At 45.7% G+C, this 25,738-nt stretch overlaps 2 protein-coding genes across 4 annotated transcripts in view; both read right to left on the bottom strand.

Moving 5' to 3' along the window:
* LOC106577298 (methionine synthase) overlaps positions 1–6,338 on the bottom strand; it is a 40,004-nt gene extending 33,666 nt beyond the window's left edge. The window contains exons 1-8 of one of the 3 annotated variants that reach the window (XM_045701185.2): positions 6,168–6,338; positions 4,720–4,940; positions 3,689–3,778; positions 2,624–2,693; positions 2,401–2,493; positions 1,491–1,597; positions 1,288–1,347; positions 32–126 (exon numbers count right to left, since the gene is read on the bottom strand). In XM_045701185.2, the coding sequence (XP_045557141.1) occupies positions 32–126; positions 1,288–1,347; positions 1,491–1,597; positions 2,401–2,493; positions 2,624–2,693; positions 3,689–3,778; positions 4,720–4,940; positions 6,168–6,204 (773 nt within the window). In that variant the 5' untranslated portion in view covers positions 6,205–6,338. Of the gene's footprint in view, positions 1–31; positions 127–1,287; positions 1,348–1,490; positions 1,598–2,400; positions 2,494–2,623; positions 2,694–3,688; positions 3,779–4,469; positions 4,480–4,564; positions 4,585–4,719; positions 4,941–6,167 lie in introns of those variants that run through there. The other 2 variants (XM_082965000.1, XM_082965001.1) reach the window with 2 other exon arrangements.
* Positions 6,339–7,103: 765 nt separating this feature from the next.
* The window catches only part of LOC106593230 (alpha-actinin-2), a 52,490-nt gene continuing 33,855 nt past the window's right edge, over positions 7,104–25,738 (bottom strand). The window contains exons 13-21 of the mRNA XM_045701184.2: positions 22,904–23,012; positions 21,197–21,337; positions 19,232–19,414; positions 18,594–18,728; positions 17,759–17,938; positions 17,148–17,294; positions 15,086–15,151; positions 10,386–10,544; positions 7,104–10,020 (exon numbers count right to left, since the gene is read on the bottom strand). Coding sequence (XP_045557140.1) covers positions 9,862–10,020; positions 10,386–10,544; positions 15,086–15,151; positions 17,148–17,294; positions 17,759–17,938; positions 18,594–18,728; positions 19,232–19,414; positions 21,197–21,337; positions 22,904–23,012 — 1,279 coding nt within the window. The 3' untranslated portion in view covers positions 7,104–9,861. The remainder of the gene's footprint in view (positions 10,021–10,385; positions 10,545–15,085; positions 15,152–17,147; positions 17,295–17,758; positions 17,939–18,593; positions 18,729–19,231; positions 19,415–21,196; positions 21,338–22,903; positions 23,013–25,738) is intronic.

The following is a 25,738-nucleotide window of genomic DNA, read 5'->3' as shown; positions in this document are numbered from 1 at the left end:
TGAAGTCCTGAAGCAGAATGTAGAGACTCACCAGAGGGGTTTGGCATGGGAAACACTGATGACGAAGGCCTCTCCTGTCTGTCCTGAGAGAGTACGACCACTCCTGTCCACGATGGTGCCTGATATCTAGAAACACAATCAATCAATCTGTCTTGAGAGAGTATGACCACTCCTGTCCACGATGGTGCCTGATATCTAGAAACACAATCAATCTGTCTTGAGAGAGTACGACCAGTCCTGTCCACGATGGTGCCTGATATCTAGAAACACAATCAATCTGTCTTGAGAGAGTATGACCAGTCCTATCCACGATGGTACCTGATATCTAGAAACACAATCAATCTGTCTTGAGAGAGTACGACCAGTCCTGTCCACGATGGTGCCTGATATCTAGAAACACAATCAATCTGTCTTGAGAGAGTACGACCAGTCCTGTCCACGATGGTGCCTGATACCTAGAAACACAATCAATCCGTCTTGAGAGAGTACGACCAGCCATGTCTAGGACTGTGGCGGTCATACAATTTTGTCAGCCGGTAATTGTCATGCAAATGAATGCTGGCCTCGCGGTAATTGACCTTTATTTAACGAACATGTTTAGCGTCTCTGGGCTTCCACACATACAAGCTGTTGATGCACACCTTTGGGGGGGAAAAAAAGTGAATTAAATGAATTTAATACAGCCTACACCGTCACAATCAAATCCATTATTTTGTGACATGGCCTATAAACCTGGGAATGTCTTAGAGATCTAAAAGATAATGGCTGCATGATGCAAATCTATACTGAACAAATATATAAAACGCAACATGTAAAGTGTTGGTCCCATGTTTCATGAGCTGAAATAAAAGATCACAGAAATGTTCACACAATTCCTAGAAGCTGAAAAATGTCCCAGTTCTACCCTGGCCTGCATACTCATCAGATATGTTACCAATTGAGCATGTTTGGGATGCTCTGGATCGACATGTATGACAGCGTGTTCCAATTCCCGCCAATATCTAGCAACTTCGCACAGCCGTTGAAGAGGAGTGGCACAACATTCCACAGGCCACAATCAACAGCCTGATCAACTCTATGTGAAGGAGATGTGTCACGCTGCATGAGGCAAATGGTGGTCACACCAGATACTGACTGGTTTTCACTCAATCACTCAATCACTCAATCAAATCTAGTAGCTCTGCACAATACAGGAACATAATCTCTTCTCTAGTGAGAGATTGAACATTTATTGGTTAATTTAACTAAGAAATATACTGGCAAGATACTGACAAAAGACATACTTACAAATATAGGTCTTGGTTCGTAGCTCTCTTCAAACAGTTTGTCGATAGCAAACAGTGATGCCTTTATGACAAGATAAAAATACAAAATAAAAAATCGATACATTGATTATGATCAATAGTATGGAATTGTATGTAAAACTAGAATCCTATTGATAGAAACTAGATGACTGTCAGTGATGAAGACGGTGAGTGAAGAAGGTGTACCTTGGCGTTGGCCGTGTCAAAGATGGTCTCGACCATGATAATATCTGCTCCTCCATCCAACAGACCCCGAACCTGCTCAGTGTAGGCCTCAGCCAGCTCATCAAAGGCTGAGGGGGGGAAGACACAGGACCACTCAGCACGGTAGCACCATCAGAGATAGTTCTGACAACTCTGGAGGTTACCAATGGTTTATCAAGAGTCACCTGAGAGGCCTTTATAGACCCTTTATAGACCCAGCTACATAGTGTAGGTCTGAGAGGCATTATAGACACTGATAGGGTAACAGCTACATAGTGCAGGTCTGAGGCCTTATAGACCCTGATAGGGTAACAGCTACATAGTGTAGGTCTGAGACGCCTTATAGACCCTGATAGGGTAACAGCTACATAGTGTAGGTCTGAGACGCCTTATAGACCCTGATAGGGTAACAGCTACATAGTGTAGGTCTGAGGCATTATAGAACCTGATAGGGTAACAGTTACATAGTGTAGGTCTGAGGCCTTATAGACCCTGATAGGGTAACAGCTACATAGTGTAGGTCTGAGGCCTTATAAACCCTGATAGGGTAACAGCTACATAGTGTAGGTCTGAGGCATTATAGACCCTGATAGGGTAACAGTTACATAGTGTAGGTCTGAGAGGCCTTATAGACCCTGATAGGGTAACAGCTACATAGTGTAGGTCTGAGGCCTTATAGACCCTGATAGGGTAACAGTTACATAGTGTAGGTCTGAGACGCCTTATAAACCCTGATAGGGTAACAGTTAAGACAGCTATATAGTGCAGATCTGTAGTGACATTTCACCACTGTATGGCTCTGAAAACACCTGCCAATCTGCCACTTTGCAGTGCCATCAGTAGAAAGAGAAGGAAGAAGAGAGGTGATAAAACAACAAGCTGTATCTCTTACTGACGTTCCTGAAGTCTGGTCTTTCCACGGAGGGAGACACAGACAGGGTTTTATTGGTGGGGCCCACGGCGCCCGCCACGTATCTCTTACAACCTGGTAATAAAAAAATAAAAACATTTGTGAGTTACAAACACGGAAATACACATCTATTACATACAATGTTGTCAATGTCAAATAGTTTTTTTTTTCCTCCAATGACGATAATTTATCTTTATCAGCTGACCTGTCTGGTTGGTGATGTCATCTGCTGCTTTCCTGGCTATTTCCGCTGACACCTTGTTCATACGATAAGCCTGGGAAAACATCAGTGAGTCAAAACAACCCTCCGCTGATACCTTGTTCATACGATAAGCCTGGGAAAACATCAGAGAGTCAAAACAACCCTCCGCTGATACCTTGTTCATACGATAAGCCTGGGAAAACATCAGTGAGTCAAAACAACCCTCCGCTGATACCTTGTTCATACCATAAGCCTGGGAAAACATCAGAGAGTCAAAACAACCCTCCGCTGATACCTTGTTCATACGATAAGCCTGGGAAAACATCAGTGAGTCAAAACAACCCTCCGCTGATACCTTGTTCATACGATAAGCCTGGGAAAACATCAGAGAGTCAAAACAACCCTCCGCTGATACCTTGTTCATACCATAAGCCTGGGAAAACATCAGAGAGTCAAAACAACCCTCCGCTGATACCTTGTTCATACCATAAGCCTGGGAAAACATCAGAGAGTCAAACAACGTGAATGAGTGAGTGAGACATTTATTGTGTCAAGTCACCTTTAAGAACCCAACCCTGACTGACTACATGTGATCTGATGTTGTGATAACAGCTTCTGATTGGTGATCTGATGTTGAGATAACAGCTTCTGATTGGTGATCTGATGTTGAGATAACAGCTTCTGATTGGTGATCTGATGTTGAGATAACAGCTTCTGATTGGTGATCTGATGTTGAGATAACAGCTTCTGATTGGTGATCTGATGTTGAGATAACAGCTTCTGATTGGTGATCTGATGTGATAACAGCTTCTGATTGGTGATCTGATGTGATAACAGCTTCTGATTGGTGATCTGATAACGGCTTCTGATAACAGCTTCTGATTGGTGATCTGATAACAGCTTCTGATTGGTGATCTGATGTGATAACAGCTTCTGATTAGTGATCTGATAACAGCTTCTGATTGGTGATCTGATAACAGCTTCTGATTGGTGATCTGATGAGATAACAGCTTCTGATTGGTAATCTGAGTGTTATTCTACAGACCACCCACTGACACGTTCTCTTACCAAATGTTCCAGTCCGTAGTCGGCTTGGGCGATACAGGTGCTACTGAAAGTGTTGGTCTCAATGATGTCTGCCCCGGCCAGCAGGTATTCCTAGAAACAAACACGAGAAGAGGAACGTCAATGCTTATTCACTCAACAGGGTTTCACCAAACAAAAAGGGTCATCTCATCCTGTCCTTCCATCTCTCTCTCTCTCTCCCTCCCTCCCTCCCACAAAAAGAGCGGAAATACGTCTCAATAACAGATCAACAATTCTAGGGGCAGGTTAATTATTACTACGGCGTAACAGACAGGTGCATTAACGAGAGCCTAACTTTTACATCTCAGGTGTGTTGCTGTCCTGGATAACGTGAACCACTTTTTAACCCACTGACCGCACCTTGTGCGTGTGGTAGGTGACATCACCGCACCTTGTGCGTGTGGTAGGTGACATCACCGCACCTTGTGCGTGTGGTAGGTGACATCACCGCACCTTGTGCGTGTGGTAGGTGACATCACCGCACCTTGTGCGTGTGGTAGGTGACATCACCGCACCTTGTGCGTGTGGTAGGTGACATCACCGCACCTTGTGCGTGTGGTAGGTGACATCACCGCACCTTGTGCGTGTGGTAGGTGACATCACCGCACCTTGTGCGTGTTGTAGGTGACATCACCGCACCTTGTGCGTGTTGTAGGTGACATCACCGCACCTTGTGCGTGTTGTAGGTGACATCACCGCACCTTGTGCGTGTTGTAGGCGACATCACCGTACCTTGTGCATGCTGCAGGTGACATCACCGTACCTTGTGTATATTGTAGGTGACATCACCGTACCTTGTGTATATTGTAGGTGACATCACCGTACCTTGTGCATGTTATAGATGAATCATCACCGTACCTTGTGTATATTGTAGATGACATCACCGTACCTTGTGTATATTGTAGGTGACATCACCGTACCTTGTGTATATTGTAGGTGACATCACCGTACCTTGTGCATATTGTAGGTGACATCACCGTACCTTGTGCATGTTATAGATGACATCACCGTACCTTGTGTATATTGTAGATGACATCACTCTGTGTGATGCTCAGCAGGTCGTTGTTGCCCTTCAGGCTGTGGGTGTGGTCTTTAAACTCCTCCCCCCTGAAGTGCTCCTCCTCCAATCGCCTCTCCTGGATCATGGTGCCCATCCCTCCATCTAGTATCATGATCCTCTTCCCTAACAGCTCCCTGAGTTCAGCCTCTAGGGAAGGTCTGCTAGGGCCACTACCTGAGGTATGCAGTTAACATATTACATGTTAATATGGTTATGACGTGTTAAATATGTTCCCATCCCTCCATCTAGTATCATGATCCTCTTCCCTAACAGCTCCCTGAGTTCAGCCTCTAGGGAAGGTCTGCTAGGGCCACTACCTGAGGTATGCAGTTAACATATTACATGTTAATATGGTTATGACGTGTTAAATATGTTCCCATCCCTCCATCTAGTATCATGATCCTCTTGCCTAACAGTTCAGCCTCTAGTGAAGCTCTGCAGTTAGCATATTACATGTTAATATGGTTATATAAACTGGTTGAGAGAGTGACCAAGCTGTCATTAAGACAAAGGGTGGCTACTTTGAAGAATCTCAAATATACTTTGATTTGTTACATCACTTTTTTTGGTTACTACATGATTCCATGTGTTATTTCATAGTTTTGATGTCTTCACTATTATTCTACAATGTAGAAAATAGTTTGTTTTTTTTAATAAGAAAAACCCTGGAATGAGTAGGTGTGTCCAAACTTTTGACTGGTACTGTATGTATATAGATAATATTTCTGTGGAGGGGGATTGATCCGAGCACCAGTTGTCCATTCCCCAGCTAAGATGTTAGTTAACTCGCTTGTTTACAGGGAAGTGGTTTACACGTGTCAGACCAGCTGGGGTGTATTCAATAGGCGGATTCAGTTGTAAAACCTTTCTTAAATGGAAACAAACGCAACGGGGATAAGACTTACATGAATTTTGTCCAATGGTAAAACAGTAGTTACACGTTTTTGCAACTAAAACGAGAGTTTATATTTTACAAATTCATAAACTCGACTTTTGTAAATAACACCAGAGTTTCTGTTGGATAAATGCCTGTAGGTCCATCCCGTTTCGTGACCCAAACTTATAAATGACAACGGAATGTTCCCTGCTAACTATCTCTCTCTTTGCCCGTGTTTTGCTAACGTTACTCTACCAGGCAGTGGAACATGTAGCTAGCACATGTTGACTAGCTCGCTATGTAGCTATCTATCTGAATGAATGAATAAATAAATAAATAAAAAACGTTTGACATTTAGGGTAACTGGATGAATAAATGTCGACCATAAATTCCCGTAGATATACAGCTAGCTAGCTAGCTAGCTAGCTAACCAACTTCAACTATCAAGCCAGTCACTGACAGCTGCTAGGCAACCAGCTCACATATCTAGCCAAATACTAAACCAGGAAGTTGCAACAGTTTACCTTTTCTTGTTGAACTCTCATATATTGTAGGAGCCATGGCTTGTAATTCTTATTCTTCTTTTGGTTGTTTTAACTGCAAAGGAACCAAAAAAAATGCCTGACGAAAGCAACCAACACTGATCCTTGCCGGCGGCTGCTTGTCAACTCAACCTTGACGGGAGCTGCTAAACCACGCATGCGCGGGTTTGATTTATGCAACGTTCAAGTCCATCTAGGAGAATAATGACTACGATATTATATGAGTGTGTAGCTGACTATTTTACATGTTGTATGTAGGTGGGAATAATTTGTGTTACGTTCCAACAGGAATCTGTACAAAAAAAACTTTGTAAATAACAAGGATTGCCAACAAACGCATACAACGTAGCATGATCAATTCACTTAGATTTCTGCTAAATGACTTAAATGTAAATGTAAATGTAACTTAGACAACTAGCTACCGAATTGGCATAAACTCACCACGTAGCTTATTCTTAATGTTTGTCCATAGGCTACCTGGGTGAGGACAGACATTTTTCGGAATAAACGTGGTGAGTGAAACATTTTACAAAATTTCCCACTCCCTACCCGGTGTCTTACTCTGCAGCTATACAACATTTTATGCGTTGTTTGTTGGCAACCTTGTTATTTATGAAGTTTTTGTAACAGATTCCTGTTCCCTCTCTGAAAGGGAAAGTTGGTTTGACACAGATTCCAAAGCCTTTTATTTAATAAGGCGTTTAAAAATCATGTCTGAAAATGTATTGACTTCCATTGATGTTATTTTCTTACAAAACTTGACAAAGTCTCAACAAAGCCTAGAAAGTAAAGTCTGAGGGGGGAAAAAAACATGTCCTAAAAGAATCAAAAAGTCCATCTGCCTGTATTGTGCCGTAATCAACAGGTATCACGAGGATATTCAGAACGTTCAGCAAAACAGAAGAAAAACAACGTAAATGTTTTAATCACGGAGTTTATTTTCTGCTCGTTTGTCTTACACTAGTAACTCTTCATAACTTCAGACTCCACACCAGCGGCTGAGGGGACTAAGATTGTAGTTTTACCCAGACAAACAGTTTGTTATTTTACAGCTACATTATTTTGTTTCTGGCATCAAAACAGCCTAGTTACTGTCATATCATGAGGCTCTGGGGTGAAAGTTTCCCCTAAGGTACAGACCTAGGATCAGATTCCCCTCCCCCAAGTTTAACCCTAAACATTAATGGGAGAAATGCTAGACTGACTCAAGATGAGCCTTTAGGGGAACCCAAGTTTTCACTCGTTTTGACAATAAACAGTACTGCAGTTCTGACATACTGGTAGCCTGGATGGATTATAATGTAGCCTGGATGGATTATAATGTAGCCTGGATGGATTATAATGTAGCCTGGGTGGACTATAATGTAGCCTGGGTGGATTATAATGTAGCCTGGGTGGATTATAATGTAGCCTGAGTGAATTATAATGTAGCCTGGGTGAATTATAATGTAGCCTGTGTGGATTATAATGTAGCCTGGGTGGATTATAATGTAGCCTGGGTGGATTATAATATAGCCTGGGTGAATTATAATGTAGCCTGGGTGGATTATAATGTAGCCTGGGTGGATTATAATATAGCCTGGGTGGATTATAATGTAGCCTAGGTGGATTATAATGTAGCCTGGGTGGATTATAATGTAGCCTGGGTGGATTATAATGTAGCCTGGGTGAATTATAATGTAGCCTGGGGGGATTATAATGTAGCCTGGGGGGATTATAATGTAGCCTGGGTGGATTATAATGTAGCCTGGGTGAATTATAATGTAGCCTGGGTGGATTATAATGTAGCCTGTGTGGATTATAATGTAGCCTGTGTGGATTATAATGTAGCCTGGGTGGATTATAATGTAGCCTGGTTGGATTATAATGTAGCCTGGGTGAATTATAATATAGCCTGGGTGAATTATAATGTAGCCTGGGTGAATTATAATGTAGCCTGGGTGGATTGTAATGTAGCCTGGGTGAATTGTAATGTAGCCTGGGTGAATTGTAATGTAGCCTGGGTGGATTATAATGTAGCCTGGGTGAATTATAATGTAGCCTGGGTGAATTATAATGTAGCCTGGGTGGATTATAATGTAGCCTGGGTGGATTATAATGTAGCCTGGGTGCCAGTCTGTTTGTCTGATTGGTAATTTAGTAGGCAAAAGCAGATCTGGGGCCAGGCTAGGTGAGATCAGATCTGGCACCAGGCTAGCGAGATCAGATCTGGCACCAGGCTAGAGAGATCAGATCTGGCACCAGGCTAGTGAGATCAGATCTGGCACCAGGCTAGTGAGATCAGATCTGGGACCAGGCTAATGAGATCAGATCTGGCACCAGGCTAGTGAGATCAGATCTGACACCAGGCTAGTGAGATCAGATCTGGGACCAGGCTAGGTGAGATCAGATCTGGGACCAGACTAGGTGAGATCAGATCTGGGACTAGACTAGGTGAGATCAGATCTGGGACCAGGCTAGTGAGATCAGATCTGGGACCAGGCTAGGTGAGTTCAGATCTGGGACCAGGCTAGGTGAGATCAGATCTGGGACCAGGCTAGTGAGATCAGCTAGTGAGATCAGATCTGGGACCAGGCTAGTGAGATCAGATCTGGGACCAGGCTAGTGAGATCAGATCTGGGACCAGGCTAGGTGAGATCAGATCTGGGACCAGGCTAGGTGAGATCAGATCTAGGACCAGGCTAGTGAGATCAGATCTGGTACCAGGCTAGGTGAGATCAGATCTGGGACCAGGCAAGGTGAGATCAGATCTGGGTCCAGGCTAGAGAGATCAGATCTGGGACCAGGCTAGGTGAGATCAGATCTGGGACCAGGCTAGTGAGATCAGATCTGACACCAGGCTAGGTGAGATCAGATCTGGGACCAGGCTAGGTGAGATCAGATCTGGGACCAGGCTAGCATACTGGGTCCTTTTTCATTCATTTTAGGCACTGAACAGATGAGGCAAAAACGTCCCCTGTTTTTTATGTAATAATTTAGAAGAGTACAAACACTGAGACAATACAAGCTTCTCACAAATGTGTATCTTTAGGTCTCCATAGGTGACTAGCAAATAACTTAGTAGTGCTTCTTATGTGTAAGTTACTTTTTGTGTAATTTCTTCTTATGTGTAAGTTACATTTTATGTGTAAGTTACTTTTTAAGCGTAAGTTACTTTTTATGTGTAAGTTACTTTTTATGTGTAACTTTTAATGTGTACCTTTTTATGTGTAAGTAACTTTTTATGAAAGTTACTTTTTATGTGTAACTTTTTATGTGTAAGTTCTTTTTATGTGTAAGTTACTTTTATGTGTACGTTACTTTTTATGTGTAACTTTTTATGTGTAAGTTACTTTTATGTGTAAATTCTTTTTATGTGTAAGTTACTTTTTATGTGTAAGTTACTTTTTATGTGTAAATTACTTTTATGTGAATCATAAGTAATTTCAGAATTTACTGAGTCAACATTTTTTTTTTTTATCTAATGAATGAATCCTGCTAAGTTCTTTGAAATAAATATTTCTCCCTACTCTTTAGAAATCATATACTCATGAAACAGCTTTAAAATGCTTTGTATTTCTCAAACATAACTCCCTTTAGTACCGGTCAAAATATTGATCCATTTAGATGTAAATGGTGTGGAACAAAGTGGGCGAGAGACTGATACAAGGTCAGGGTGCATTTCTGGTGTGTGAAGCTAGAGGTCACTCTCCCCATAGAGGGCAGTGGAGAAGGCAGTGTAGTCCAGGGCCCCTGGGACCCCATCAGGCCCATTGTAGAGGGGCATCCTGGCAATACAGTACTCTGCCTGTTCTGGGGGCAACTCTCTACGCAGCTCCTCCAGCAGGATGAAGGGCTATGGAAAGGATACAACAGAGTGACATTAGTTATCACATTTGAGATGACATTGTAAAATAAACTTTAAATACATTGTGACATGACTTGACTAGAGAGAGAGAGAGAACGTGCTCGAGAGAGAGAGAGTAAGCATGCGCGAGACAGATAAAGCAAGGCGTGAAAGAGAAAGCAAGTGAAAGAGACAGACAGAGACAGAGAGGAAGCGAGTGAGAGAGATAGAGAGGAAGCGAGAGAGAGAGACAGAGAGGAAGCGAGAGAGAGAGAGACAGAGAGGAAGCGAGTGAGAGAGACAGAGAGGAAGCGAGTGAGAGAGACAGAGAGAAAGTGAGTGAAAGAGACAGAGACAGAACCATCACTTCCCACCTTATCAGCAGCCAGGATCTTGAAGGAGGCGAGGACCTGCTCTGAGGTGTCTGAATCGGACGTCTCTCTAGTCATGAAGTCAACGAAGGACTGGAAGGTCACCTTGTTGGACCCGTTGGGATCCACTAGAGACATGATGCGGGTAAACTCAGACTCTCCCTACAAATCACAGAGCATAGTATAACCAGGCTACTTCATTACAGCAGCCACATTGATTTAGCCAGGACCCAGATCTGTTTGTGCTGTCTTGCCAATACATATGGTCATTGCCAGGTGACATAACAAACAAATCTGGACCCAGGCTAACATTGAGTCAATCAGGTTGAGAATAACAGACAGATAAGACAGCTGTGCTACTCATGTCCTACCTGGTAAAGGGTTATGGTTGATACATTACTCATGTCCTACCTGGTAAAGGGTTATATGAGATGATACATTACTCATGTCCTACTTGGTAAAGGGTTATGTTTGATACATTACTCATGTCCTACCCGGTAAAGGGTTATGTTTGATACATTACTCATGTCCTACCCGGTAAAGGGTTATGTTTGATACATTATTCATGTCCTACCCGGTAAAGGGTTATGTTTGATACATTACTCATGTCCTACCCAGTAAAGGGTTATGTTTGATACATTACTCATGTCCTACCTGGCAAAGGGTTATGTTTGATACAATACTCATGTCCTACCTGGTAAAGGGTTATGTTTGATACATTACTCATGTCCTACCTGGTAAAGGGTTATGTTTGATACACTACTCATGTCCAACCCGGTAAAGGGTTATGTTTGATACATACTCATGTCCTACCCAGTGATGGGTTATGTTTGATACATTACTCATGTCCTACCTGGTTAAGGGTTATGTTTGATACATTACTCATGTCCTACCTGGTAAAGGGTTATGTTTGATACATTACTCATGTCCTACCCAGTGATGGGTTATGTTTGATACATTACTCATGTCCTACCTGGTAAAGGGTTATGTTTGATACATTACTCATGTCCTACCTGGTAAAGGGTTATGTTTGATACATTACTCATGTCCTACCTGGTAAAGGGTTATGTTTGATACATTACACATGTCCTACCCGGTAAAGGGTTATGTTTGATACATTACTCATGTCCAACTCGGTAAAGGGTTATGTTTGATACATTACTCATGTCCAACTCGGTAAAGAGTTATGTTTGATACATTACTCATGTCCTACCTGGTAAAGGGTTATGTTTGATACATTACTCATGTCCAACTCGGTAAAGGGTTATGTTTGATACATTACTCATGTCCTACCTGGTAAAGGGTTATGTTTGATACTTTACTCATGTCCTACCCAGTGATGGGTTATGTTTGATACATTACTCATGTCCTACCTGGTAAAGGGTTATGTTTGATACATTACTCATGTCCTACCTGGTAAAGGGTTATGTTTGATACATTACTCATGTCCTACCTGGTAAAGGGTTATGTTTGATACTTTACTCACGTCCTACCTGGTAAAGGGTTATGTTTGATACATTACTCATGTCCAACTCGGTAAAGGGTTATGTTTGATACATTACTCATGTCCAACTCGGTAAAGGGTTATGTTTGATACATTACTCATGTCCTACTCGGTAAAGGGTTATGTTTGATTAGCACATCAGAGTAGGGATCAGCAGTGGCCAGCCTGCGTCTCAAATGGCACCCTATTCCCTTTATAGTGCCCTACTTTTGACCAGGGCCCTATTGTAGTAGAGCACTACTTTTGTCCAGGGCCCTATGTGTTCTGGTCAAAACTAGGGCAGTATATGGGTAATAGGGCACCATTTGGGCCGCCTGTTATCTGAACACTGCAGAGAGAGACCAGGGGGATGTACCAAGCACCAGTCTGTTATCTGTACACTGCAGAGAGAGACCAGGGGATGTTCCAAGCACCAGCCTGTTATCTGTACACTGCAGAGAGAGACCAGGGGGATGTTCCCAGCACCAGCCTGTTATCTGTACACTGCAGAGAGAGACCAGGGGGATATTCCAAGCACCAGCCTGTTATCTGTACACTGCAGAGAGAGACCAGGGGGATGTACCAAGCACCAGCCTGTTATCTGTACACTGCAGAGAGAGACCAGGGGGATGTTCCAAGCACCAGCCTGTTATCTGTACACTGCAGAGAGAGACCAGGGGATGTACCAATCACCAGCCTGTTATCTGTACACTGCAGAGAGAGACCAGGGGATGTACCAAACACCAGCCTGTTATCTGTACACTGCAGAGAGAGACCAGGGGATGTTCCAAGCACCAGTCTGTTATCTGTGCACTGCAGAGAGAGACCAGGGGATGTTCCAAGCACCAGTCTGTTATCTGTACACTGCAGAGAGAGACCAGGGGGATGTTCCAAGCACCAGCCTGTTATCTGTGCACTGCAGAGAGAGACCAGGGGGATGTACCAAGCACCAGCCTGTTATCTGTGCACTGCAGAGAGAGACCAGGGGGATGTACCAAGCACCAGCCTGTTATCTGTACACTGCAGAGAGACCAGGGGATGTTCCAAGCACCAGTCTGTTATCTGTACACTGCAGAGAGAGACCAGGGGGATGTTCCAAGCACCAGCCTGTTATCTGTACACTGCAGAGAGAGAGACCAGGGGATGTACCAAGCACCAGCCTGTTATCTGTACACTGCAGAGAGAGAGACCAGGGGATGTACCAAGCACCAGCCTGTTATCTGTACACTGCAGAGAGAGAGACCAGGGGATGTACCAAGCACCAGCCTGTTATCTGTACACTGCAGAGAGAGAGACCAGGGGATGTACCAAGCACCAGCCTGTTATCTGTACACTGCAGAGAGAGAGACCAGGGGATGTACCAAGCACCAGCCTGTTATCTGTACACTGCAGAGAGAGACCAGGGGATGTACCAAGCACCAGCCTGTTATCTGTACACTGCAGAGAGAGACCAGGGGATGTTCCAAGCACCAGCCTGTTATCTGTACACTGCAGAAAGAGACCAGGGGATGTTCCAAGCACCAGCCTGTTATCTGTACACTGCAGAGAGAGACCAGGGAATGTTCCAAGAGCACTTCCATGTTAAATGTAACAAGACAAAGGCCTTGTGACCAACCTAATTATACACCTTCATCCATTCAGCTCCCGAGTGGCGCAGCGGTCTAAGGCACTGCGTCTCAGTGCAAGAGGCGTCACTACAGTCCCTGGTTCGAATCCAGGCTGTATCACACCCGGCCGTGATTGGGAGTCCCATAGGGAGGCGCACAATTGGCCCGGCGTCGTCCGGGTTTGGCCGGGGTTAGGCCGTCATTGTAAATAAGAATTTGTTCTTAACCGACTTGCCTCGTTAAAATAAAGGTTACATTTAAAATGTACGTCCTTAGTCTACATCATGGAATTCCCTGTGTGTGGTGTTGTATCATTACCTACAGTATCAGTGACTGGAGGTGAATCTACCATTAATGACTAGAGGTGAATCTACCATTAATGACTGGAGGTGAATCTACCATTAATGACTGGAGGTGAATCTACCATTAATGACTGGAGGTGAATCTGTCATTAATGACTGGAGGTGAATCTACCATTAATGACTGGAGGTGAATCTACCATTAATGACTGGAGGTGAATCTGTCATTAATGACTGGAGGGGAATCTACCATTAATGACTGGAGGTGAATCTACCATTAATGACTGTGTCTGGAGGTGAATCTACCATTAATGACTGTGTCTGGAGGTGAATCTACCATTATTGACTGGAGGTGAATCTACCATTAATGACTGGAGGTGAATCTTCCATTAATGACTGGAGGTGAATCTACCATTAATGACTGTGTGTCTGGAGGTGAATCTATCATTATTGACTGGAGGTGAATCTACCATTAATGACTGGAGGTGAATCTACCATTAATGACTGGAGGTGAATCTACCATTAATGACTGGAGGTGAATCTACCATTAATGACTGTGTCTGGAGGTGAATCTACCATTATTGACTGGAGGTGAATCTACCATTAATGACTGGAGGTGAATCTTCCATTAATGACTGGAGGTGAATCTACCATTAATGACTGTGTGTCTGGAGGTGAATCTATCATTATTGACTGGAGGTGAATCTACCATTAATGACTGGAGGTGAATCTACCATTAATGACTGGAGGTGAATCTACCATTAATGACTGGAGGTGAATCTACCATTAATGACTGGAGGTGAATCTACCATTAATGACTGTGTGTCTGTCTTACAGACCTAGACATGTAGAACTACAGCCAGCTGTTCTCTCTCTCTCTCTGTCCCCCGTTGACACAGCGGCTGCATCCCAAATGGGAGCCTATTCCCTGTATAGTGCACTACCTTTTAACCAGAGCCCTGTGAATCCTATGAGCCCAGGTCAACAGTAGTGCACTATATATTGAACAGGGAGCCGTTTGAGTCACACCAGCCACTGAGTGACACTACCAGCTGGCCATACCAGCTATGTGTGCTGCTACCCTGGAATAGAAATACCTCTAACACCAATACTCAGCATATCTGGAGGTCATTTTGGACCAGGATTAACAGTTTCACACTGATTCCTGGGCATTTTAAATACACTGACAGATAATATTGATAATTCTGATTTAAAAAATGTAGTAGCTTTTAAAGATTTAAGGTGAGGACATTTTTGTGGCACTCTTGTTGAAGTCTTATGACAGTCCATTGACAGCTCATTCTATGTATTTACCAGATCATAGCCCATGGAGATCAGACAGGCTCTGAAGTCATCTGTCTCCATGCCTCCTTTCTTCTTCTGCAGGGTGGAGAGGAGGAGGAGGAGGGAGAGGAGTAGGGGAGAGGAGGAGGAGGGAGAGGAGGAGGAGGAGGGTGAGGAGGAGGGGAGAGGAAGAGGAGGAGGGAGAGGAGGGGAGAGGAGGAGCATGAGGAGGAGGGAGAGGAGGAGGAGGGAGAGGAGCGGAGAGGAGGAGGAGGGAGAGGAGGAGGGGAGAGGAAGAGGAGGGAGAGGAGTAGAGAGGTGGAGGAGGAGGGAGAGGAGGAGTAGGAGGGAGAGAAGGGGAGAGGCGGAGGATGAGGAGGAGGGAGAGGAGGGGGAGTGGAGGAGGAGGAGAGGAGGAGGAGGGGAGAGGAAGAGGAAGGAGAGGAGCAGAGAGGTGGAGGAGGAGCAGGAGGATGAGGAGGTGGGAGAGGAGGGGAGAGGAGGAGTTAGAGAAGGGAAGGGAGTAGAGAGGTAGAGGAGGAGAATGAGGAGGAGGAGACGAGAGAGGAGGAGGAGGAGGAGGGAGAGGAGAGGGAGGAGAGGAGGAGGAGGGAGAGGGCAATGGAGAGACAACCCAAGCCACGTGGCCAATAACTGGACGGAGGGGGGAGAGGGGGAGAGGGGTAGAGAGGATATGACAAGGAGAGGTAGAGAGGTATGGGAGAAAACAGACAGATAGATGGTCAGACAGACGGACGTACAGCCATACTGACAGGCGGACAGACAGACAGACAGACAGACAGACAGACAGACAGACAGACAGACAGACAGACAGACAGACAGACAGACAGACAGACAGACAGACAGACAGACAGACAGACAGACAGACAGACAGACAGACAGACAGACAGACAGACAGACAGACAGACAGACAGACAGACAGACAGATAGACAGACAGAGACAAGAAGCACAAGACAAGGACCGAGAGAGAAAATATCATGAATTTAGTGTCTTTGATGAGAGGAGGGCCTGTGATAACACCATGTCATTGTTTCTGTAACAGAGAGAGATATTGCGTACAGCACAAACATTTGGATACAGCACACACAATACTATATATACACATCTGGGCCCGTATTCAGGGAGCGTCTCAGTAGGAGTGGTGATCTAGGATCAGGTCATAAAGAGTCTCAGTAGGAGTGGTGATATAGGATCAGGTCATAAAGAGTCTCAGTAGGAGTGGTGATACAGGATCAGGTCATAAAGAGTCTCAGTAGGAGTGGTGATATAGCATCAGGTCATAAAGAGTCCCAGTAGGAGTGTTGATCAGGTCATAAAGAGTCTCAGTAGGAGTGGTGTTATAGGATCAGGTCATAAAGAGTCTCAGTAGGAGTGGTGATATAGGATCAGGTCATAAAGAGTCTCAGTAGGAGTGGTGATCTAGGATCAACACGGCTAATGTTGAATGGTGTGTTACTGCTTGTGTTACTGCAGTCTGAACACAACATGTGACTGCAGCCATGCCATGGGGGAGGATTTAGTACTTACTGTTTACTAATAGGTGCACATAGCTTGGTCAGTACCTGGCTGTTATGTCTCACCCAGACTGATCAGGCAAGCTCTGAACCCTTCACAGGGCAGTCTGCCAGACCTGTTACACAGCCAACACACACACACACACACACACACACACACACACACACACACACACACACACACACACAGCTCACACAGCTCACACACACACATAGGATCCATGGTGTCAGTAAAAATGAGCAAATTAGTTGAATGTCATTAGCATGGATTGTGTTTTGATCTGTAACGTCCCCTAATATTACAAACATTTGACAAAATACTAAGAAGTGAGTTCCAAATCACAAGCGGTCAAGGCCTTGAGTTAGATAAGTCACCTTCCTGGACTTAGATACAATAAATAGAAATGTCATTACCACACAGGAAAAGGACAGAGACACTGAAGACACGGAGGGACACAACCCTGTCGAAGTGGGTTAGGGTCAGGGACACCGGAAAGACACGGAGGGACACAGAGGGACACAGAGGGACACGGAGGGACACGGAGGGACACAGTACCCTGTCAAAGTGAGTGAAAGACTGGCGGAACTCGTTCATCTGTTGCTGGCTGATGCCCTTAGCGTCACGCGTCAGAATCTGGGTCTCGATCTCATTGATGGTTCTAGCGATGGTGGTCAACAGCTGCTCCCAACCCACACGGATATGCTGCAGAGAGAGAGAGAGAGAGAGAGAGAGAGAGAGAGAGAGAGGGAGAGAGAGAGGGAGAGAGAGAGGGAGAGAGAGAGAGAGAGGGAGAGAGGGAGGGAGGGAGAGGGAGAGGGAGAGAGAGGGAGGGAGAGAAAGAAAGAGAGAGAGAGGGAGAGAGAGAGAGAGGGAGAGAGAGAGGGAGGGAGGGAGAGGGAGAGGAGAGAGAGAGAGAGAGAGAGAGAGAGAGAGAGAGAGAGAGACAGAGAGAGCGAGAGAGAGAGAGAGAGAGAGAGAGAGAGGAGGAAGAAGAAGAAGGCCAAGTCACAGGTTGGGATCTGAACCCCGTCCTACCACGTGGAAAAACAACAGCTTAACCATTAAGGCCAAGAGTAGTAAGGTAATGTGATCATAAAACAGACCTCAACATTTTATTTGTGAGAATTATCTCTGAAATGTTCCAGCCCCATTAGTAAGCTACGTACCTCCATGGTGTAGTTGGTGTGTTTGTTGTCGAAGACCAGGAACTCTTGGATGTGTTGATGGTCTCCCTCTAGCTTGTCGATGTTGGACTTGTAGTTGATGATGACTTGTTCAAACTGCTTCAGCTGACTCATCTGGTCCTCCAGAGAACCTCCGATGTCAACGGAACTACGACTGATCTCCTGGTGGAGAGAGGAGGAAAAAAAACGTCCCCGTCACTATCGGATGCGTCCCAAAAATGGCACCCTATTTCCTATATAGTGCACTACTTTTTTTCCCCTAGGGTCCATAGGCCTCTGGTCAAAAGTGGTGCACTATATAAAGGGGATAGGGAGCCATTTTGGAACGTAGCATTTGTGTTCGTGTTCAGAACATCCCCCTGAGCTGCAGGCCAGTGTTTAGCATCTGTTAAAGACAGGATGGTTACTTAGTTGGTTGGTTGGTGGGTTTTCAATATGCAATATGAATATATATAATAATATAATAATAATAATAATATATATATATTCAATATGAGCCCTAGGTGCCAGGGTTTGGTTGGGTATCAATTCCGTTACAATTACGTCCATTCAGGAAGTCGACTGAAATTCCAAATTCCAATATTTACTTCCTGAATGGACTGAATTGAAATGGAATTGATCCTCCCAACCCTAGAAGGTAGAGATCCCTACAGGTGTAGAGCACAGGAGGCAGGTGAGGGGAGGACAGCTCATAATAACATCTGTAATGAACTGAACGGAGTAGAAACCAGGTGTTTCGATTCCGACCATTTAGTTCTGGCCTCTACAGCTGCCAGGTGACCGAGGTCAGGTCATGACAGGTAGGTATCTGTCTCACCTCCATCCTGGTCTGGATCCACGGTCCAATGATGTTGGCCTGGGCAGCAAACTGACGTCGGAGACGTTCGTTGGCGTGCTGTCTGGCTAGTTCCTCCTGGAGAATACTGTTTCTCTGTGGAACCAGCTTCTTCACCTGGTCGACGGGACAGCAAGGGTTTTAACGCTATAGTCTCTGGTTAACATGATGGGAACGGTTTCCCCAACACAGAATCTTTATTTGAGTGCTTTTTTTAGTCTAGGACTTAATCTGTGTCTGGGAAACTGTCTATAGTTAACACAGGGTTGTTCAATCCCACTGGGACCCTGGGGCTTTGTGTTCTAGTCAAGCACAAACAAAAAAAACTGATTTAACTCATCAGCGAATCATCAAGCCATTGATTAGTGAATCAGGTGTGTTAGCATTGGGCTGTAATGAAAGCCTGCTGCATTCCCCGAGGGTCTCCCAGGATCGAGATTGAAGAGCTTTAACACAAAGATTTGTACAACACACACACACAAAACAGACATTTTCTGCACCCCAAATGGCTCTAGTTAAAATGAGTGCACTATAATATATTATATTATATTATATTATATTATATTATAAGGAATCGGGTCCCATTTGGGATGCAGCCAGTGTGAGACGCTAGTATCTACCTTTTCCCATTTGAGTCCTATCTCTGCTGGTGTGATGTCACTGTAGGGGTTGGTGAGATTGGGAGAGATGCCGTAGCTCTGGGCTATCTTCTGTACCTCCGTGTAGATGCTCAGAATGGCCTGTCTCTCACAGTCAGCCTCCGGAAGGGTGGCCTTGAACTGGTCATGGGCTGAGATCAGGCTCTGGAGAGCGAGGTGGAGAGCAGACAGAGACAGAGAGAGAGGTGGAGAGCAGACAGAGAGAGAGAGAGACAGAGAGAGCGAGAGAGACAAAGGGAGAGAGAGAGAGAGACAGAGAGAGAGAGAGAGAGAGAGAGAGAGAGAGAGAGAGAGACAGACAGAGAGTGAGGTGGAGAGCAGACAGAGTTACAGAGGGACCGGCGTTGTCATCCGGCATTCTGACATGTCGTCGAACAAATACAGTGCCGTGCTGAATCATGGAGCTATCAGATACGGGACAATGGAAGGAACACAGCACCATGTTACTATCTGATAGGAGACAATGGAAGGGACTGCAACACAGCATCATGCAAACAGAGAGATATCTGTCTCACCTGGTTGTCATCCACAGTGTGAACTATAAACATGTCTTTACCTGGATGTCATCCACAGTGTGAACTATGAAACATGTCTTTACCTGGTTGTCATCCACAGTGTGAACTATAAACATGTCTTTACCTGGATGTCATCCACAGTGTGAACTATAAACATGTCTTCACTTGGATGTCATCCACAGTGTGAACTATGAAACATGTCTTTACCTGGATGTCATCCACAGTGTGAACTATGAAACATGTCTTTACCTGGATGTCATCCACAGTGTGAACTATAAACATGTCTTCACCTGGATGTCATCCATAGTGTGAACTATAAACATGTCTTTACCTGGATGTCATCCACAGTGTGGACTATAAACATGTCTTTACCTGGATGTCATCCAGTGTGAACTATAAACATGTCTTTACCTGGATGTCATCCACAGTGTGAACTATGAAACAAAACATGTCTTTACCTGGATGTCATCCACAGTGTGAACTATGAAACAAAATATGTCTTTACCTGGATGTCATCCACAGTGTGAACTATAAACATGTCTTTACCTGGATGTCATCCACAGTGTGAACTATAAACATGTCTTTACCTGGATGTCATCCACAGTGTGAACTATAAACATGTCTTTACCTGGATGTCATCCACAGTGTGAACTATAAACATGTATTTACCTGGATGTCATCCACAGTGTGAACTATAAACATGTCTTTACCTGGATGTCATCCACAATGTGAACTATGAAACATGTCTTTACCTGGATGTCATCCACAGTGTGAACTATAAACATGTCTTTACCTGGATGTCATCCACAGTGTGAACTATAAACATGTCTTCACCTGGATGTCATCCATAGTGTGAACTATAAACATGTCTTTACCTGGATGTCATCCACAGTGTGAACTATAAACATGTCTTTACCTGGATGTCATCCACAGTGTGAACTATAAACATGTCTTTACCTGGATGTCATCCACAGTGTGAACTATAAACATGTATTTACCTGGATGTCATCCACAGTGTGAACTATAAACATGTCTTTACCTGGATGTCATCCACAATGTGAACTATGAAACATGTCTTTACCTGGATGTCATCCACAGTGTGAACTATAAACATGTCTTTACCTGGATGTCATCCACAGTGTGAACTATAAACATGTCTTTACCTGGATGTCATCCACAGTGTGAACTATGAAACATGTCTTTACCTGGATGTCATCCACAGTGTGAACTATAAACATGTCTTTACCTGGATGTCATCCACAGTGTGAACTATGAAACATGTCTTCACCTGGATGTCATCCACAGTGTGAACTATGAACATGTCTTTACCTGGATGTCATCCACAGCGTGAACTATAAACATGTCTTTACCTGGATGTCATCCACATTGTGAACTATGAACATGTCTTTACCTGGATGTCATCCACAGTGTGAACTATAAACATGTCTTGCAGGTCTTCCATGGCTCCTTCCATCCAGTTGTTAAAGGGAGCTGACCTCTTAGAGAACTCCAGGAACAGCTGGTCGATGGTCTCCAGCAACTTCTCCGTCCTCTGAAAGACGCCAACGTAGGGGGGTAAATGGGATTAATGCCAAAGATCAGTTAGAATGATGACTATCGTGACCAAGTGGTTTTTAAACTACTCTTGAACACTGTTTATTGTTGTGACATGAAACCTGGTCATTCAGAACTGTGAGGAATAGCAACTCAATTTCTGTGTAGCGATTTACATGTTGATCTGAGTGTTTATGTAGGTCTGCAGATTAGAACCAGACTGTCTGTCTCTCTACACTAGCCCCCACCAGAGGACCACTAGCCCCCACCAGAGGACCACTAGCCCCCACCAGGGGACCACTAGCCCCCACCAGAGGACCACTAGCCCCCACCAGGGGACCACTAGCCCCCCACCAGAGGACCACTAGCCCCCACCAGAGGACCACTAGCCCCCACCAGAGGACCACTAGCCCCCACTAGCCCCCACCAGAGGACCACTAGCCCCCACCAGAGGACAGCTAGCCCCCACCAGAGTACCTCTAGCCCCCACCAGAGGACCACTAGCCCCCACTAGAGGACCACTAGCCCCCACCAGAGGACCACTAGCCACCACCAGAGGACCACTAGCCCCCACCAGAAGACCACTAGCCCCCACTAGAGGACCACTAGCCCCCAGCAGAGGACCACTAGACCCCAGCCCCCACCAGAGGACCACTAGCCCCCACTAGCCCCCACCAGAGGACCACTAGCCCCCACCAGGGGACCACTAGCCCCCACCAGAGGACCACTAGCCCCCACCAGAGGACCACTAGCCCCCAGCAGAGGACCACTAGACCCCAGCCCCCACCAGGGGACCACTAGCCCCCACCAGAGGACCACTAGCCCCCACCAGAGGACCACTAGCCCCCAGCCCCCACCAGAGGACCACTAGCCCCCACCAGAGGACCACTAGCCCCCACCAGAGGACCACTAGCCCCCACTAGAGGACCACTAGCCCCCACCAGAGGACCACTAGCCCCCACCAGGGGACCACTAGCCCCCAGCCCCCACCAGAGGACCACTAGCCCCCACCAGAGGACCACTAGCCCCCACCAGAGGACCACCAGCCCCCACCAGGGGACCACTAGCCCCCACCAGAGGACCACTAGCCCCCACCAGAGGACCACTAGCCCCCACCAGGGGACCACTAGCCCCCACCAGAGGACCACTAGCCCCCAGCCCCCACCAGGGGACCACTAGCCCCCACCAGGGGACCACTAGCCCCCACCAGAGGACCACTAGCCCCCACCAGGGGACCACTAGCCCCCACCAGAGGACCACTAGCCCCCACCAGAGGACCACTAGCCCCCACCAGAGGACCTGTGTCTCCCTCCACTAGCCCCCACTAGAAGAACCCAGCCCTATTCTGTACCTCCCTCAACTAGCCCCCCTAGAAGAACCCAGCCCTATTCTGTACCTCCCTCCACTAGCATCCACTAGAAGAACCCAGCCCTATTCTGTACCTCCCTCCACTAGCCCCCCTAGAAGAAACCAGCCCTATTCTGTACCTCCCTCCACTAGAAAAACCCAGGTCTATTCTGTTCCTCCACTAGCCCCCCTAGAAGAACCCAGCCCTATTCTGTACCTCCAGGTTCTCCCTCCTGTTCTGGGTGAGGGTCCCCAGCTGATCCCATTGGTCACAGATGCCTTGGCAGCGCTCGTTGATGGAGGAGGCAGCATGGTAGTCCAGCTCACTGTGGACACAGAGAGAGAGAGAGAGAGACAGAGAGAGAGTGAGAGAGAGAGAGACAGAGACAGAGACACAGAGGGAGAGAGAAAGAGAGACAGAGAGAGACACAGAGAGAGACAGAGACAGAGACAGAGAGAGCGAGACAGAGACAGAGAGAGAGACAGAGACAGAGACAGAGTAACAGAGACACAGAGACACAGAGACAGAGACAGAGATAGAGACACAGAGACAGAGACAGAGATAGAGACAGAGACAGAGACACAGAGACACAGAGACAGACACAGAGAGACAGAGACAGAGAGAGACAGAGATAGAGACAGAGAGAGAGAGAGAGACAGAGCGAGAGAGACAGAGCGAGAGAGAGAGACAGAGAGAGACACAGAGAGAGACAGAGACAGAGACAGAGAGAGAGAGGGAGGGAGAGAGAGAGAGAGAGAGAGAGAGACAGAGACAGAGAGACAGAGACAGAGACAGAGACAGAGACAGAGAGAAAGAGACAGAGAGAGAGACAGAGAGAGAGAGAGAGAGAGAGAGAGAGAGAGAGAGAGAGAGAGAGAGCGCTCTGGTCAAAAGTAGTGCACTATATAGGGAATAGGGTGCCATTTGGAGCCACAGTTTTTGTAAAATAAATCCTTGAACATGACAGCGAGTTCAGTTTACTTGATTAGCCTGTGAAGTCCCCTGACCTCAACCCAATAGAGGGAGTGTATATAACTAATACTGACCTCAGCCATAGAGAGTAGAGTCCACCACTACACTAGGTAATAGTGACCTCAGCCATAGTGAGTAGAGTCCACCACTACACTAGGTAATAGTGACCTCAGCCATAGTTAGTCCACCACTACACTAGGTAATAGTGACCTCAGCCACAAAGAGTAGAGTCCATCACTACACTAGGTAATAGTGACCTCAGCCACAGAGAGTAGAGTCCATCACTACACTAGGTAATGGTGAACTCAGCCATAGTGAGTCCACCACTACACTAGGTAATAGTGACCTCAGCCACAGAGAGTAGAGTCCATCACTACACTAGGTAATAGTGACCTCAGCCATAGTGAGTAGAGTCCACTACTACACTAGGTAATAGTGACCTCAGCCATAGTGAGTAGAGTCCACCACTACACTAGGTAATAGTGACCTCAGCCATAGTGAGTAGAGTCCATCACTACACTAGGTAATAGTGACCTCAGCCATAGAGAGTAGAGTCCACCACTACACTAGGTAATAGTGACCTCAGCCATAGTGTGTCCATCACTACACTAGGTAATAGTGACCTCAGCCATAGTGAGTAGAGTCCATCACTACACTAGGTAATAGTGACCTCAGCCATAGTGAGTCCACCACTACACTAGGTAATAGTGACCTCAGCCATAGTGAGTAGAGTCCACCACTACACTAGGTAAGAGTGACCTCAGCCACAGAGAGTCGAGTCCATCACTACACTAGGTAATAGTGACCTCAGCCACAAAGAGTAGAGTCCATCACTACACTAGGTAATAGTGACCTCAGCCACAGAGAGTAGAGTCCATCAATACACTAGGAAATAGTGACCTCAGCCACAGAGAGTAGAGTCCATCACTACACTAGGTAATAGTGACCTCAGCCATAGTGAGTAGAGTCCATCACTACACTAGGTAATAGTGACCTCAGCCATAGTGAGTCCACCACTATACTAGCTAATAGTGACCTCAGCCATAGTGAGTAGAGTCCATCACTACACCAGGTAATAGTGACCTCAGCCACAGAGAGTAGAGTCCATCACTACACTAGGTAATGGTGAACTCAGCCATAGTGAGTCCACCACTACACTAGGTAATAGTGACCTCAGCCACAGAGAGTAGAGTCCATCACTACACTAGGTAATAGTGACCTCAGCCATAGAGAGTAGAGTCCACCACTACACTAGGTAATAGTGACCTCAGCCATAGAGAGTAGAGTCCACCACTACACTAGGTAATAGTGACCTCAGCCATAGTGAGTAGAGTCCACCACTACACTAGGTAATAGTGACCTCAGCCATAGAGAGTAGAGTCCACCACTACACTAGGTAATAGTGGCCTCAGCCATAGTGAGTCCACCACTACACTAGGTAATAGTGACCTCAGCCATAGTGAGTCCACCACTACACTAGGTAATAGTGACCTCAGCCATAGTGAGTAGAGTCCACCACTACACTAGGTAAGAGTGACCTCAGCCACAGAGAGTCGAGTCCATCACTACACTAGGTAATAGTGACCTCAGCCACAAAGAGTAGAGTCCATCACTACACTAGGTAATAGTGACCTCAGCCACAGAGAGTAGAGTCCATCACTACACTAGGAAATAGTGACCTCAGCCACAGAGAGTAGAGTCCATCACTACACTAGGTAATAGTGGCCTCAGCCATAGTGAGTCCACCACTATACTAGCTAATAGTGACCTCAGCCATAGTGAGTAGAGTCCATCACTACACCAGGTAATAGTGACCTCAGCCATAGTGAGTCCACCACTACACTAGGTAATAGTGACCTCAGCCATAGTGAGTCCACCACTACACTAGGTAATAGTGACCTCAGCCATAGTGAGTAGAGTCCATCACTACACTAGGTAATAGTGACCTCAGCCATAGTGAGTCCACCACTACACTAGGTAATAGTGACCTCAGCCATAGTGAGTAGAGTCCACCACTACACCGGGTAATAGTGACCTCAGCCATAGAGAGTCCATCACTACACTAGCTAATAGTGACCT

Source organism: Salmo salar, chromosome 18 (genome assembly GCF_965601325.2).
Source record: "Salmo salar chromosome 18, fSalSal1, whole genome shotgun sequence".
Classification (NCBI taxonomy): Eukaryota; Metazoa; Chordata; class Actinopteri; order Salmoniformes; family Salmonidae; genus Salmo; species Salmo salar.
This window is presented reverse-complemented; position numbering and strand designations above follow the sequence as displayed.